The sequence below is a fragment of the Stenella coeruleoalba genome (assembly GCF_951394435.1).
Source record: "Stenella coeruleoalba genome assembly, chromosome: 4".
Lineage (NCBI taxonomy): Eukaryota > Metazoa > Chordata > Mammalia > Artiodactyla > Delphinidae > Stenella > Stenella coeruleoalba.
Window position 1 is genome coordinate 114171666 of NC_137149.1, and position 17126 is coordinate 114188791.

Genomic DNA, 17126 nt, shown 5'->3' on the forward strand with positions numbered 1-17126 from the left:
TGAAGTGTGTGTCTTGTAGACAGCATATATACAGGTCTTTTTTTTGTATCCATTCAGTGAGCCTGTGTCTTTTGGTTGGAGCATTTAATCCATTTACATTTAAGGTAATTATCAACATGTATGTTCCTATTACCATTTTCTTAATTGTTTTGGGTTTGTTTTTGTAGCTCCTTTTCTTTTTTGTTTCCTGCCTAGAGAAGTTCCTTTAGCATTTGTTGTAAAGCTGGTTTAGTGGTGCTGAATTCTCTTAGTTTTTGCTTGTCTGTAAAGGTTTTAATTTCTCTGTTGAATCTGAATGAGGTCCTTGCTGGGTAGAGTAATCTTGGTTGTAGGGTTTTCCCGTTCATCACTTTAAGTATGTCCTGCCACTCCCTTCTGGCTTTCAGTTTCTGGTGAAAGATCAACTGTTAACCTTATGAGGATTCCCTTGTATGTTATTTGTTGCTTTTCCCTTGCTGCTTTTAATATTTTTTCTTTGTATTTAATTTTTGATACTTTGATTAATATGTATCTTGGTGTGTTTCTCCTTGGATTTATCCTGAATGGGACTCTCCGTGCTTCCTGGACTTGATTGACTATGTCCTTTCCCATGTTAGGGAAGTTTTCAACTATAATCCCTTCAAATATTTTCTCACACCCTTTCTTTTTCTCTTCTTCTCTAGGACCCCTGTAATTCGAATGTTGATGTGTTTAATGTTGTCCCAGAGGTCTCTGAGACTGTCCTTAATTGTTTTCATTCTTTTTTCTTTATTCTGCTCTGCAGTAGTTATTTCCACTATTTTATCTTCTAGGTCACTTATCTGTTCTTCTGCCTCGGTTATTCTGCTATTGATTCCTTCTAGAGAATTTTTCATTTCATTTATTGTATTGTTCATCATTGTTTGTTTGCTCTTTAGTTCTTCTAGGTCCTTGTTAAACATTTCTTGTAGTTTCTCTATTCTATTTCCAAGATTTTGGATCATCTTTACTGTCATTACTCTGAATTGTTTTTCAGGTAGACTGCCCATTTCCTCTTCATTTGTTTGGTCTGGTGGGTTTTTACCTTGCTCTTTCATCTGCTGCATATTTCTCTGTCTTCTCATTTTGTTTAAATTACTGTGTTTGGGGTCTCCTTTTCACAGGCTGCATGGTCATAGTTCCCTTTTTTTTTTGGTGTCTGCCCCCAGTGGGTGAGGTTGGTTCAGTGGCTTGTGTAGGCTTCCTTGTGGAGGGTAGTGGTGTCTGTGTTCTGGTGGGTGGGGCTGGATCTTTTCTTTCTGGTGGGCAGGGCTACACCCGGTGGTGTGTTTGGGGTGTCTGTGAACCTAGTATGGTTTTAGGCAGCCTCTCTGCTAATGGGTGGGGTTGTGTTCCCGTCTTGCTAGTTGATTGGCATGGGGCATTCAGCACTGGAGCTTGCTAGCCATTGAGTGGAGCTGTGTCTTACTGTTGCAACAGAGATCTCTGGGAGAGCTCTCGCCAATTGATATCATGTGGGGCTGGGAGGTCTTTGGTGGTCGAGTGTCCTGAAGTCAGATCTCCCACCTCAGAGGCTCAGGCCTGAACCATGCCAGAACACCAAGACCCAGTCAGCCACACAGCTCAGAAGAAAAGGGAGAATAAAAGAAAGAAAAAAATAATAATAAATTTTAAAAAATTTTTAAAATAGAAAATAATAATGTTAAAAAAAGAAGAGAGCAACCAAACCAATAAACAAATCCACCAATGATAACAAGCGCTAAAAACTATTGTAAGATAAACCTAAAAATCAGAAACAAATCAGTTTCAGACAGCAAACCCCAAGTCTACAGTTGCTCCCAAAGTCCACTGTCTGAATTTTGGGATAATTCATTGTTTATGCAGGTATTCCACAGATGCAGGGTACATCAAGTTGATTGTGAGGATTTAATCCGCTGCTGCTGAGGCTGCACGGAGAAATTTCCCTTTCTCTTTGTTCGCACAGCTCCTGGGGTTCACCTTTGGTTTTGGGCCTACCTCTGCATGTAGGTTGCCCTCAGGCATCTGTTCCCACCCAGACAGGACAGGGTTAAAGCAGCGGCTGGTTAGGGAGCTCTGGCCCAGGGGAGGGAGGGGTATGGTAGTTATAATTGGAATGCTGGCTGAGCCTGCTGCAGCAGAAGCCAACATGACATTGCAGCAGCCTGAGGTGCACTGTGTGTTCTCCCAGCCAGCTTGTCCCTGGATCACAGGACCCTGGCCGTGGCATGTTGCACACGCTCCCAGGGCTGTGTGGATAGCGACCTGTGCTTGCACACAGGATTCTTGGTGGCTGCAGCAGCAGCGTTAGTGTTTCATGCCTGTCTCTGGGATCTGAGCTGATAGCCATGGCCCATGCCCATCTCTGGAGCTTGTTTAGGCAGTGCTCTGCCTTCTGTGGGCAGACAGGGAAGGAATCCCCTCCAGTCGCGCACCCTGAAACAATGGTCTCTTGCCTCTTTGGCAGCTCCAGCCTTTTCCCAGACTCCTTTCCGGCTAGCTGTGGCACACTAGCCCCTTTCAGGCTGTGTTCACACAGCCAACCCCAGTCCTCTCCCTGGGATCTGACCTCTGACGCCTGAGTCTCAGCTCCCAGCCGCCACCTGCTCTGGCGGGTGAGCAGACAAGCCTCTCAGGCTGGTGAGTGCTGGTCGGTACCGATCTTCTGTGTGGGAATCTCTCCGCTTTGCCCTCTGCACCCCTGTTGCTGCGCTCTCCTCTGTGGCTCCGAAGCTTCCCACCCCCATCTCCACCAGTGAAGGGGCTTCCTAGTGTGTGGAAACTTTTCCTCCTTCACAGCTCCCTCGCAGGGTGCAGGTCCCATCCCTATTCTTTTGTCTCTGTTTTTTCTTTTTTCTTTTGCCCTACCCAGGTATGTGGGGAGTTTCTTGCCTTTTGGGCAGTCTCAGGTCTTCTGCCAGCATTCAGTGGGCGTTCTGTAGGAGTTGTTCCACATGTTGATGTATTTTTGATGTATTTGTGGGGAGGAAGGTGATCTCCACGTCTTACTCCACCACCATCTTGAAGGTCCTGATGTTGGCTAAAGGTTTATCAATTTTATCTTTCAGAAAACTAGCTCTTGGTTTCATTGATCTTTTCTATTGTTTTTTTGGTCTCTATTTTTTTTTTAATTTCCTCTCTGATCTCTGTTATTTCCTTCCTTCAGCTGACTTTGGGTTAAGTTGCTTATTTGATATTTTTCTTGTTCTTGAGGAAGGCCTGTATGACTATAAACTTCCTTCTTAGAACTGCTTTTGCTACATCTCATAATTTTGGAGAATTGTGTTTCCGTTTTCATTTGTCTTAAAGTATTTTCTGATTTCCTCTTTGATTTCTTCATTGACCCATTGGTTTTTTCAGTAGCATGTTGTTTAGTCTCCACATGTTTGTTCTTTTCCCATTTTTCTTTCTGTAATTGATTTCTGGTTTCATACCATTTTGGTAGGTCTAAATGCTTGACATAATTTCTGTCATCTTAAATTTGTTGGCACTTGTTTTGTTGAGACTTTATCCTGGAGAATGTTCCATGTGTACTTGAAAAGCATATGTATTTTGCTGTTTGGGGATGGAATTTCCTGTAGATATCTGTTAAATCCAACTGGCCTGTTGTATCATGTAAGAGTACAGTTGGCTTATTGATTTCCTGTCTGGATGATCTGTCCATTGATGTCAGTGGGGTATTAAAGTCCTCCAACCATCCAAGGGGGCTCATGTCCACTTTGCAGGACCCCAGGACTAGAGCACCCAGTCTGCGCCTCTCACCACTTACTCCCCAAAGCTGGTCTCTGCCCATGTATTTTCCCTTTACCTCTGAGTCCTCTTCCAGGGGCACAGGTCCTGACCTGATCATTTTTGTTTCCTTCCTACCTGACTACATGTGAGTCTTTCTTACAGCCTTGGTTGTACAGGAGTCTTTCTGCCAGTTTCTAGTGAGAATTGTTCCACACGTAGACTTATTTTGAAGTATTCATTGGGGTGGGGGTGAGTTCCATGTCTTCTTATTCCACCATCGTGATCAACCCCTCTAATATTCCTTATTAAGAGAGTCAAAAAGTAAAAACATTTAAAAAATGTGTAGAACTTATGCAAGTCTTGTGTAAAATTGGTTTGCAGTTTTTCTTGTTTTATTATAATTCAGGATTACTGTACAATTGAAAAGTAACTTTTAGCTGAATTTGTCACCTTCCTTCCTGTTCAAACCACAAAATGGGGTCAAACACCAAACTCTTAACAAAAACAAAATGCAAAAAGCAAAAAAAACTCATGTGAAAAAGCTTATTCTGGTGCACAGTAACTTGTAAGGACAATTAAGTAAACTTTTTCCCCAGTATTAGAACTGATTATTGTCTTTATGAACATTCTTAATTCCTAGTAATAAAATGTTGTACAGATTAGTTTTTAGTCAGATGTCAAGGACCAATGTAACTTTAAATGCTAGGGGTTTTTTTTTTCACCTAAAGTTTAATTAGAATACATACAAAGTTGAAAATTATAATAAAAAATAAAAGTCCAAAGTGCTCACAAAGGATTCAACAGATATGAGAATTAACCAGAAACAAAAGATAGAGTCAAATAAATTGAGAACTGAAAGGAACTAAAAAGTTTATCTAAACGAAACCTTTCCATTCTATGAATGAGTTAAATGAGTCCCAGAAATGTTATATGGCTCACATTCACTCAGCTAATTCATGCTAGCACAGAAATAAAACACCAAAATTTCCATTATGATCCTTCTTACCTACCACCGGAACAGTTAGTGTATTAAGTAATATAACAATGGAAAATACCTCTCTTTGTTTTTATACCAATGTGATGTTACTGACCCATCATCCCCGAGTTTGAATTGGATCTTTTTCCCTAGAGTGAGCGATGAATTTATCCAGAGCCTCCTCTACTTATACAGTCCAGTTCCTCTTAGACATGGAGCTGCCTGATAGTTGACAAGGGTCTAGATCTATAGCCAAGAAAATGAATTTTTCTTGCAAAAAGATTGTTGACACACTTAAATTGATTATATGACTTTGCCCTTATCAGAAACATGCTTTTACTGGGAAATTCAAATAGTTTACTCGTAGATGTATCTATCATTAGTATCCACAGTTATTCTAGTTGGGGACTGAATATATCCACATGAACCTTGTGAGAGATGAGAAAGGCAACATTGGAACAACAATCTCAAATGCAGAGAGGGTGTACATTTAATTTCTAAATTACACATTTGTTGATTATTCTTAAGATATTTCCCAGGTAAACATTATTGGGAATGACACCAGCATGTATTAATTAAAGAAATGGAAATTTCTATTTGAGCCTCTTTTACATGTTAAAATATCTGCAGAATTTGCTGTGGTCATAAAGTATATTAATGGGAAAAGAAAATTCTTTTAAAGATGTAAAAATATGTATTCCTTGAATATTAATGCTTGTTTCCATACAGTAATTAAAATAACTCAGAAATGTCTTGTTACTTGAAATATCTAGCTCATCACTTTCAATGATTCATAAATTCTACTTATCCTCATTGAATTCTATAAGTTTAAATTTAGTTGGGCTCTTATGTACTATATATCCTCAGATACTTCCTTCTCTTTTTTTTTATTTTTAGCCAATGAGAAAGTATTTTGAATATCTGTGTGAATATAATACCAGATAGATAGAAACTCAACATGTGCACAGTAGTGTCTAGTAACATGTAGGTCTACACCAACATCCTTTCTTCCTTTATCCCCACATTAATGTCACTTTATATCATGGTGGCAGAAGGGAGGGTTCCCTATTAAAAAGAGTAGGTTAGCAAAGCTTCCCTTTCCAAAATAATAATTCAGCTCCACCCGACTCAAACCTTGTACTCCAGCCAAGCTGATCTGTGACGTTTTTGCAGAAACTTTTCTGCCTTTTTTCCATCTCAGCTTTTGTTAATGCCTTACTTGTTGTGTATAACCATCTCTGTAATCCACTTATTAAAACTCTACCTCATGTCCTTGAAGTCTTTATTTCTGGCAAGAAGAAACCTCTCCTCTCTTACAGCTCTGACTCATGCCTTCATAATGCAACTGTTTCTCTGAAGTCTTAACATTCTATTTATCAGTCAGACTAAATCTTTGTTCTTCTAGCCTGATCTGATTGCGCTTACATTTATTATGCTAGCAGCTTTCATATTATCTCTTTTTATTTTCCCCAATTGCCTAATGTGGGACTTTCACAGGAAAACTATTCAGCAAACATCTGAAAGGTGAAAGTATAATTGAATGAATTAATATTCATATCTCACTGATGAGTCCTTGAAAACAGAGAGCTTAATCTATTACTTCTAGTTAGGGAAATAAATAACATAAAAACATTGCACATTTTGTGTGTGTGTGGGTCTATACACATATTCCAATATTGTTTACCTGGGAAATGTTTTAATATCCATACACACACCCACACATGTACATTTATTAGCCAAATAAGTAATATAAATAACCAATCTTGTTTGTACATATGTTGGAAATGAAAATAAAGAAATGGCATTTTTATTCTTTGAATCAATACCTTTGACTTGTCACAGATACTCCTTAGGAACATTCAGAATATTGATCACTTTTGTAATTGAAGGCAGAAACACTCTGTGTAAAGCAAATGGACTCTGTCTTCAGAATGGTGATAAAAGTTTACATTTAATACCTAACACGACCTCATCCCTTATTTGTTTTATTTTATGGGTTCATTCTATTGTATTTTTTATTTGGTTCTAGCTGAAAATTAGGCCTAATTGTCTATTTTAGGCTAAAAGTATCTTGGATACCTAGATAATATTAAGTTAGGCAATAATTGATTCATGAACTTTATGCTTGTTTGTATAAACCAAATATATAAGGCTCTTCACACCATTGTCCAGTGATCTCTTTTTTTGGAATCTCATTAATTAATTAGAAATACTGAACTACTACCACTCTTATTGATTATAACTAAGTTTATAACTAAGTTTTGGTCAAAAAGAAACAACAGAATAGGGACGTGTATACTACAGGGAGCTAGCAAACTTGCACTAGTACTTGGTGTTTAAGGGACAAGGTTAATTGACTCCAGAGAGCAAATGGTTGTTATTGTTTTCTGAAATTAATGGAGTTTATTTCTAGAATATGAAGTATCACATTTTCATCATTTAAACATTAAGATATGTTGCGTAACAAAGTTACTATTTATAACATATTAATACAATTTTAAATCCATGGGTAGTCATATGTTGGCAGATAATCTCTAGTTTTCAAAAAGCTTCAATATGCTTAAGAATGTAGAGGTGAATTTTCAGATTTAGTTTAAACAAATATCTTTCTGAGTGTGTTGAACTCATTTACCACCACCTCACACACAGACCAGTGTAAACTATTAAATTACAGTTGATGTTAAGAAGTGTATTAATTTGCTAGAGCTGCCATAACAAGATCCCACAGATTGGGTGCCTTAAACAACATAAATGTATGTTCTCACAGTTCTGGAGGCTAGAAGTCTGAGATCAAGGTGTCAGCAGCATTGATTTCTTCTGAGACCTCTCTCCTTGGCTTTGTCAGTGGAGTTATTCCTCTTTCTTCACATGGTCTTCCCTCTGTGCACACACACGTCTGTATCCAAATTCCCTCTTCTTATAGGGATATCAGTCATATTGGATTAGGCCACCCTAAAGACCTCATTTTAACTTATCTTTTTAAAAACCTATCTCCAAATATGGTTAACTTCTGAGGTACTAGGAGTTAGGGTTTCAACATATTTATTTGGAGGAAAGGGAGGAGCAACACATTTCAGCCCATAGCAAGAAGGGTGTGTATGTGTGTGTTTTCACATGCTCTGATTTTTAAGTAAATGAAGTAATTTTATTAAGATGACAATTAAGTGGTATATTTATTGGTTTAATTTAGGAGATATTTGTATATGATCAGCTTACTTTAAAAAAAACCCCAAGTAGAAATAAGAAAAAGTAAATTTTAGTTCTGATGCCAACATTCACTCAATGTATTTAGCTAGCATTTATCAAGTACTAAAGGCATTTTGCTGGCCAGTGATACTAGCTGATAATGTTGAGCAAGTCATGAACTATTATTCCTCATCTGCAAAACAATGATTAGAAATCTCTTTGCTTACCTCATGAGATTGTTCCACAAATAAAATAAGAAACAGAAGTCCTTTGAGAATGTGCCAGCCAAGTCATTATTAATGGGATTTAAAAGAATAAATCCTGTTTCTTCGTGTTGCTCTTTTACCCTAGAACTTACACGAATGTTTTACACATTATAAGTAGAAATGCCAACCACTTATTAGTGGGAAATTCTTAACATATTGAGCATTATCAAATTCAGGAAGTCAACTGTCATATAACAGAAAGACATGAAGTCTGACAGCCTAAGTTTAAGGTTCACCTCTTGCCTGTACTAGCTGAGTAAACCTGCTCAAATCATTTAACCTCTTGAGATCTATTTATGCATTTGTAACTGAAATATATCAATATATATTTCACAGGGAACCATTTATAAGGAATAAATGTGATAACATAATCATTTGGTAAACTATAACTCACTATCAACATATAAGATAATGGCATATTATTTAAAATATGATTTTAAAGTGACCGAGCAATCTGTTAGTGAGCTTTATTTAAATTAGAACAAGCAGTCTAATGCCCAAGCATGTTATGTTTATTTTATCTTAAAATTGTGCATTTCCAATAGATGTGCTGCACAAAAGATGGAGCATAGTATCTTCACCAGAAAGGGAGATCACCCTGGTTAACCTGAAAAAAGATACAAAGTATGGCTTAGGTAAGTCACTGAGATTCTTAAAGGTCTGTGAAATTCAAAGAGAAAAAGTCAGTTGCATAGCATTGGCATTGAGGCCCCAGCCCACTTCTGCCTACCTGCATCCCCTTTACCCAACCTGCCCAGTCAGGAAATGTCAAAGATGAAATGCTTACAAGCAATATTTCCACCAAATTTAAGTCCCATCTCACATGTGTTACCTATTAAATTATATTTGATATGAGACTACACTTCTATGTGTCACGCAGGCTAATCATTAGTCCTTGAAAGCACCAGTATCATGAAGATCCTTTTATTTTTATTTCTACTTATTTTTTATTGAGATATAATTGATATATAATATCATATAAGTTTCAGGTGTACAACATAGTGATTCACAATTTTTAAAGGTTACACTCCATTTATAGTTATTATAAAATATTGGCTATATTCCTGTGCTATATAATATATTCTTGTAGCTTATTTATTTTATACATAGTAGTTTGTACCTCTTAATTCCCTACCCCTATTTTGCCCCTCCCCATGAAGATCTTTTTAAAATGTGCTGTTTCACAGGATTTCAAATTATTGGTGGAGAAAAGATGGGAAGACTGGATCTAGGTATATTTATTAGTTCAATTACCCCTGGAGGACCAGCTGACTTGGATGGATGCTTAAAGCCAGGTATTTATTTTTAGGTAATTTCCTAAGTACTTAACTGACAGGCATGAATTTGCACAGATGGCAAAAGTAGAACTTGGGCAAAACAAAACTAATGAGGGGCAGGTAGCATTTCTAAGATTTAGCATGAATTTCTCTTTGATATAGAAAATATTGGATCGTCTATTTTTACAGGAGACCGTTTGATATCTGTGAATAGTGTGAGTCTGGAGGGGGTCAGCCACCATGCTGCAATTGAAATTTTGCAAAATGCACCTGAAGACGTGACACTTGTTATCTCTCAGCCAAAAGAAAAGATATCCAAAGGTAATGTTGTGAATGGCTCTTAGCTGTGTGTTCTGTTTCACTTTCCACAAAAATTTCAATACGTGGAGCAATAAATTAGATTTAAACTTATTTCCTTTCTGGAAATGTAATATGTGTAGTTCTGATTGCTTTAATTTTATGCATCAGTATAACTTTTTCATTCATCACTTCTAAGATTTTCTGTCTTATTCTTCTTTAGTAATACATGCATAAAAATGGATTTGTTGTGCAAAATCAATATCACTTAATTAAATTCTGAGTACTCGGTGTGTTCCATCACTTCTTAGGCCAAATCAGAAATAAAATTCTTAATAATTGCCTAATTAATATAGTTATATAACAGTTACCTATGAAGTCCTGTCGTGAACCTGATTATAAAAGGATACCAACACACCAGAAATGTAGAAGCAAGACCGTATCATTTTGTCTCATAATCCCTGCCATTAGCATGTTGTGACAAAAAAGGCACTTGACAAAGACCAGATGACTTGAGTTCAAGCCATACCTGAGCCACTTATTAGCTGTGTGACAAGTCCTCTTGAGCTATGGTTGTTTTTCTTTCTTTAAAGCGGATACAGTGACCTGGCCCTGCCTTGTCTGTCTTGCACAGAGTTGTCACGAGGATCAAGTGGTGGGGCAGTGTTAGAAAGCAGCACACACAGCATGTGCAGTGAGCAGTGAGAAAGGCTCAGAGTCCAGGGGCAGATTCTGTCTCACTGCTTAACACTTTATACTTCTTACTGACTTTTAGGAATTCTTTGTATATTATTTAAGTTTTCCTTATTTGCTTGCCATGTAAGACTTCATTTCTAATAAACTTGCATCTGTAATTCTTTTACGCGTGTCACCTGTGGATTGTGTCTTAGGAAAGCTTTCGTAAGTGGCTTTTTGAAAGAGCTATGTATGTAAGGAATTCGGAGTTGCCTTCCTTGATAATTACTTGGAGTCCAAAAAATGCAGTCTGATAAGACAATATAAAACAAGTAAATATATAACCATTAAATAAGGATCAAGGATTTTTGGAGATTCAAGTTATCTCTAGTTAGGGAATTGAGAAAGTCTTCACAGGGGAGACTCACTAGAAATAGGTCTTGGAGAATGGAAATGAGGAGTTAAGGCAAAAGGGGTCCACATTGCCATAGAAGCTGCGGAAAGAAAGACCCAAAGAGGAAGCAAAGGAAACAGAAAGCATCTGCTACTTTTTTTGAGTCCTTGTCATGGTTCCAAGCCCTGGTTCATGTGTCGTATGTGTGTTATCCTGTGTAAAATCCTCCCAACAATCACCAGGGAACATTGTGCATATATGTAAGCACAAACATGTGTCACTAACCTGTTATCCTCATTGCCGGATTTTGACTTTTCAGTGCCTTCTGCTCCTGTGCACATTGGCATTGGCATGAAAAACTACATGAAGAAAGCTTCCTACGTGCAAGACAGTGCTGTAAATTCTTCTGAGGATCACTGCTGGCCACGTGGCACCCCAGGGCACATCTCAGATAGCTCATTTGGGCTGTCTGGGGGCCTGCGGGAGGGAAGCCTGAGTTCTCAAGATTCCAGGACTGAGAGTGCCAGCTTGTCCCAGAGCCAGGTCAATGGTTTCTTTGTCAGCCATGTAGGTGACCGAAGCTGGCAGGAATCAAAGCACGGCAGCCCTTCCCCATCTGTGATATCCAAAGCCACTGAGAAAAAGGGGACTTCTACTGACAATAAGCAAAGCAAAGCTAAAAAAGCAGGCATTTATGATGCAACAGATTACTCTGACCGTGGAGATTCAGACATGGATGAAGCCACTTATTCCAGCAGTCAGGATCATCAAACACAAAAAAAGGCATTGTTTAATTTGAATCTTTGTTTTTTTCACTTAACAAAGCAAACAACAGCAAATATATTACAGAGCAGAATAATCTACTATAAACTGAGTACATTGTTCTGGAAAGGAGAAATAGTTTATATATTATGCTACTAACTGCTACTGCATTTGATGCTAACTTTCAGAGAAATTAGCAGCTTTGAATACTAACTCCAAAATGGCTGTCATTCTGGGAACTTGCTACATGATTACATAAAGGAATGAATAATTAGATTATGATTGTTTTCTATAAATTGTTTATCTCTTGATATTTATATTAATAAGAAAATTTAATACTTAAAAATAGTTCCTAAATAGTTCATATAATGGACAGTTGACTTTACTATTGATAGCCTAAATTATTCTGAAGTTCTGAATGTATGATAATAAGAGCAACAAAATAGAAAATTGTTCATTTCCTAGAAATTTTAGAAATGATATAAATTTATACGCATATTCACAAGCGGGTTCAGAAAAGAACCTTAAGCCCTTTGTTCACTGAAAAACATTCCTCGTAAGAGAGTTATGTCCTTATAAACTGGGCTTAGCTGTTGTGTCTGTGTTTATAGTGGATTTGTAAACATTAGCAAAGTAAACATGAGGCCTACTCATCTTAAAGGCCCAAGTTAAAAGCTACTGCTTGATATGTATTGTTTTTTAAATGAAATGGAAATACTTTCTAAATTTGAGTGTATAAAAAGCATTGGATAAGGATTATGTAAAAGCCAGGTTTGAACTGGGTTCTGGTCTTCCCTCTGCCATATCTGTTTGACCTGAGGAAAGCCCTTTAATCTCTAGACCTCAATTTCCTCAACCATAAACTATGAAGGCATTGGATTAGATGATCCCTAAGATCTCTTCCAAACTTCATGATCTTCAAATCTACTCTGTCCCTTAATGTCTTACTTTTTCTTAATTTAAAAAAAAAACACATATTGATCTTCCATTAATAATTCAGTTTGACTCTAACAAGAAATCCTGTTTGTTTTTCTTTATTAAGGAATCTTCCTCCTCAATGAATACATCCAACAAAATGAATTTTAAAACTTTTCCTTCATCACCTCCTAAACCTGGAGATATCTTTGAGGTTGAACTGGCTAAAAATGAAAACAGCTTGGGGATAAGTGTCACGGTACTGTTTGACAAGGTTTTCAAATGTTTTCTCTTCTCCATTTCCAGCAGCCTATTGTATGTCAATTTATTAATTGAATTATTTTGCTTCAAAAGGGAAACTTGTCAAATATTTCCAAAATTAAAAATTGAATTATATCTTAAGACTTCTTTTAAAAAACTTGAGTGTGCTACTCACTTTTTCCTGTGGTTTAAAAGAAATTAGACAAATGCTGTTTTCCCCCATAGATCTCATACTTGCTTAATCTGAATACAAGACTTGAAAAATATAAAATTATATTTTGTTTGTTAATAAGTAACATACTTATTAACAAATAAGTATGTTTTGTATACATTTGACGTCTTCTGCATTAGCATGGAATAATACATTTTAACCTACATTAAAATAATTAAAGTCTAATAAATGTTTATATGGCCTTTTGCTTCATAATACATCTTAACATGTAAATATGATTAGTATCTTAATATTAGAAGTTCCCAAGAATATATGTAGTACTTTTAAAGTAGGTAAAATATGAGCATAGGCTATTTGATGAAATCACTTTAGAATTCTATTAATGAATACACTGTACCCTAAGTGTAACATTATCATTTATGACATTTGAAGGATATTGTTAGTTATGAAAAGCCATTTAGAAGTAAGGTAGAAATAGCACTCTTAACATATAGAGATCAAAAAGCAAACCTACTTTTCTTTCAGTTTTAATAATACTGTAACCCTTTCCCCCTTGTTCATAAATTCCTTGGAATTTTATTATCTTCCTATTGTGAAGGGAAATAAAAGCTGAATATCCACAAGAGATGGAGAATCTACTCATTAGATCTCATCTACACTGTAACAAAACTTCTATACCAACATCTTTTAAAATGAAAAGAAAATTTTCCCTTGACTCATGAGATTTGCTTTCAGATTAGCAAATATGATCTGAAGTATATTATTACATATGCTGTTTTTTCTGACAGTTATATTCTCACACTAATATTGCATGGATGGATTTTTGCTTGCTGCTTGTGTGTAATGCATGGTATAGACTTATAAAAGGAAGAGCAACTCCTCATACAGTCAAGATCTGGCATGTTGTTATTTTCTGAATAAAGAATTTTTCTAAAAAAGTAACTGCTTTAACATTTGGAAAACTTACTAGAAATATTCTTGGGTATTCAAATAATTGCATGTGCTGATGTGATGCTGCTGCTTTGGCTGATGAATTGAATGCTTTCTATGTCTCAGATTTGAAAGATAGAGTGGGAAATTTTTCATATTACAAAATGCTATTTTATTTGTCTTTTTCCGCTTAGGGAGGTGTGAATACCAGTGTCAGACATGGTGGCATTTATGTGAAAGCTGTTATTCCCAAGGGAGCAGCAGAGTCCGATGGCAGAATTCACAAAGGTAGACTGTTTGTGTGTATGGGAATTACATATAGGATTATCACTTCAACAAATAAAGAAGAAATTGGAAAGTTGATACAGATGTTCAAATTATTCATAATATGAAATAAGAACATATCAATTATTTTAAGACTACAGCATTAAAAAACTCCTTGATATAATTCCAAAAAAAATATTTTTTTTTGGAGTATAATTGCTTTACAGTGTTGTTAGTTTCTGCTGTAGAACAAAGTGAATCAGCTACATGTATGCATATATCCCCTCCCTCTTGAGCCTCCCTCCCACCACCAACCCCCACCCCCACCCATATCCCACCCCTCTAGGTCATCACAGAGCATTGAGCTGAGTTCCCTGTGCTATACAGAGCTGTAGCAGCAGCTTCCCACTAGCTATGTTTTACACATGGTAGTGTATATATGTCAGTGCTACTCTCTCAATTCGTCCCACCCTCCCCTCCCCATGCTGTGTCCACAAGTCCGTTCTCTACATCTGCGTCTCTTTTCCTGCCCTGCAAATAGGTTCATCAGTACCATTTTTCTAGATTCCATATATATGTGTTAATATATGATATTTGTTTTTCTCTGTCTGACTTACTTCACCCTGTATGACAGACTGACTCTAGGTCCATCCACATCACTTCAAATGACCCAGTTTCGTTCCTTTTTATGGCTGAGTAATACTCCATTGGATATATGTATCACATCTTCTTTATCCATTCATCTCTTGATGGACATTTAGCTTGCTTCCATGTCCTGGCTATTGTAAATAGTACTGCAGTCAGTGAACATTGGGGTACCTGTATCTTTTTGAATTATGTTTTTCTCAGGGTATATGCCCAGTAGTGGGATTGCTGGGTCATATAGTAGTTCCATTTTTAGTTTTTGTTTTTTGTTGGTTTTTTTTAACACCTTTATAGGAGTATAATTGCTTTACAGTGGTGTGTTAGGTTTTGCTGTATAACAAAGTGAATAAGCTATACGTATACATATATCCCCATATCCCCTCCCTCTTGCGTCTCCCTCCCACTCTCCCTATCCCACCCCTCTAGATGGTCACAAAGCACCGAGCTGATCTCCCTGTGCTATGCGGCTGCTTCCCACTAGCTATCTGTTTTACGTTTGGTAGTGTATATGTGTCCATGCCGCTCTCTCACTTCGTCCCAGCTTACCCTTCCCCCTCCCCATGTCCTCAAGTCCATTCTCTACGTCTGCGTCTTTATTCCTGTCCTGCCCCTAGATTTTTTTAGATTCTATATATAGGTCCATCCACCTCACTACTAATAACTCAATTTTGTTTCTTTTTATAGCTGAGTAATATTCCATTGTATATATGTGCCACATCTTCTTTACCCCTTCATCTGTTGATGGACACTTAGGTTACTTCCGTGTCCTGGCTATTGTAAATAGAACTGCAGTGAACATTGTGGTACATGACTTTTTGCATTATGGTTTTCTCAGGGTATATGCCCATTAATGGGATTGCTGGGTCATATGGTAGTTCTATTTTTGTTTTTTAAGGAATCTCCATACTGTTCTCCAAAGCAGCTGTACCAATGACATTCTCACCAACAGTTCAAGAGGGTTCCCTTTTCTCCACACCCTCTCCAGCATTTATTGCTTGTAGATTTTTTGTTGATGGCTATTCTGACCATTGTAAGGTGATACCTTATTGTGGTTTTGATTTTCATATCTCTAATAATTAGTGATGTTGACCATCTTTTCATGTGTTTGTTGGCAATCTGTGTGTCTTCTTTGGAGAAATGTCTGTTTAGGTCTTCCACCCATTTTTGGATTGGGTTGTTTGTTCTTTTGATGTTGAGCTGCATGAGCTGCTTGTATATTTTGGAGCTTAATCCTTTGTCAGTTGCTTTGTTTGCAAATATTTTCTCCCATTCTGAGGGTTGTCTTTTGGTCTTTTTTATGGTTTCCTTTGCTATGCAAAAGCTTTTAAGTTTAATTAGGTCCCATTTATTTATTTTTGTTTTTATTTTCGTTACTCTAGGAGGTGGGCCAAAAACTCTTATTTTAAGCTTATTCTCTCATATCAGAAAATATCTTGACAGTGTTTTAGTTCATGTTTTGTATTGATACTTTCTAAGAAGCAAATTGCCAGAGATTGCAAAAGGGATATTGCCCTTGCAAAAACACTGACATCTGCATTTCTAATAAGAACTAACTAGGTTTGTTCTCTCCAGTCTCTCTACATTTGTAGTTCAGTTTATCTTTTTTCCCTAATTTAAACAGATTTTATAATATATACAATATTCTGTTCTAAAATGATTAGCCATAAGGCTTCCCTGGTGGCGCAGTGGTTGAGAGTCTGCCTGCCGATGCAGGGGACACAGGTTCGTGCCCCGGTCCGGGAAGATCCCACATGCCGCGGAGCGGCTAGGCCCGTGAGCCGTGGCCACTGAGCCTGCGCATCCGGAGCCTGTGCTCCACAACGGGAGAGGCCACAACAGTGAGAGGCCCACGTACCACAAAAAAAAAAAATGATTAGCCATAGAATTGAGAAAGGAATTAAGTACATGTTAAAGAAACTCTGTGACACAGTTTTGTCCAGAATTTGTCTGAGTCCCTCCTCAAGCAAATTAGTACAAAAACGAGACCATAAGGTATTAAAGAACATGTAGAATCTTTATTTTATGATTTGCTTCTTTCAACATTACTGCCTAATTTGTAGGTGATCGTGTCTTAGCTGTCAATGGAGTTAGTCTGGAAGGAGCTACTCATAAGCAAGCTGTGGAGACACTGAGAAATACAGGACAGGTAATAGATCATTATACCAACCTTTTCTAGATACCATAAAACATAATAATGTGTGAATAATACCAATTTCACTGAGATCTCCAAATTTATTAGTCAAGAAACAGCCTGATTCGTGTAAACATGCTTGTATTTTTCCCTCCAAACTGGGAAGCAAGTATTATGTTGAGGATTTTTATTTAGGAAGCTGGCTTTCTCTGTCACATTTAGCCCTTATATTACCAGAGATCTGACAGGAAGAAGGAGGCAGATTGC

The 17126-nt window shown here is 37.1% G+C and overlaps 1 protein-coding gene across 12 annotated transcripts in view; it reads left to right on the forward strand.

The window, feature by feature from the left end:
• PTPN13 (protein tyrosine phosphatase non-receptor type 13) overlaps nt 1-17126 on the forward strand; it is a 235670-nt gene that overhangs the window by 169413 nt on the left and 49131 nt on the right. For 10 of the 12 annotated variants that reach the window (XM_079919588.1, XM_079919591.1, XM_079919595.1 and 7 more), the window contains 7 exons: nt 8682-8771; nt 9324-9431; nt 9603-9734; nt 11099-11562; nt 12584-12730; nt 14014-14107; nt 16789-16874. In XM_079919588.1, the coding sequence (XP_079775714.1) occupies nt 8682-8771; nt 9324-9431; nt 9603-9734; nt 11099-11562; nt 12584-12730; nt 14014-14107; nt 16789-16874 (1121 nt within the window). The remainder of the gene's footprint in view (nt 1-8681; nt 8772-9323; nt 9432-9602; nt 9735-11098; nt 11563-12583; nt 12731-14013; nt 14108-16788; nt 16875-17126) is intronic. The other 2 variants (XM_079919589.1, XM_079919594.1) reach the window with 1 other exon arrangement.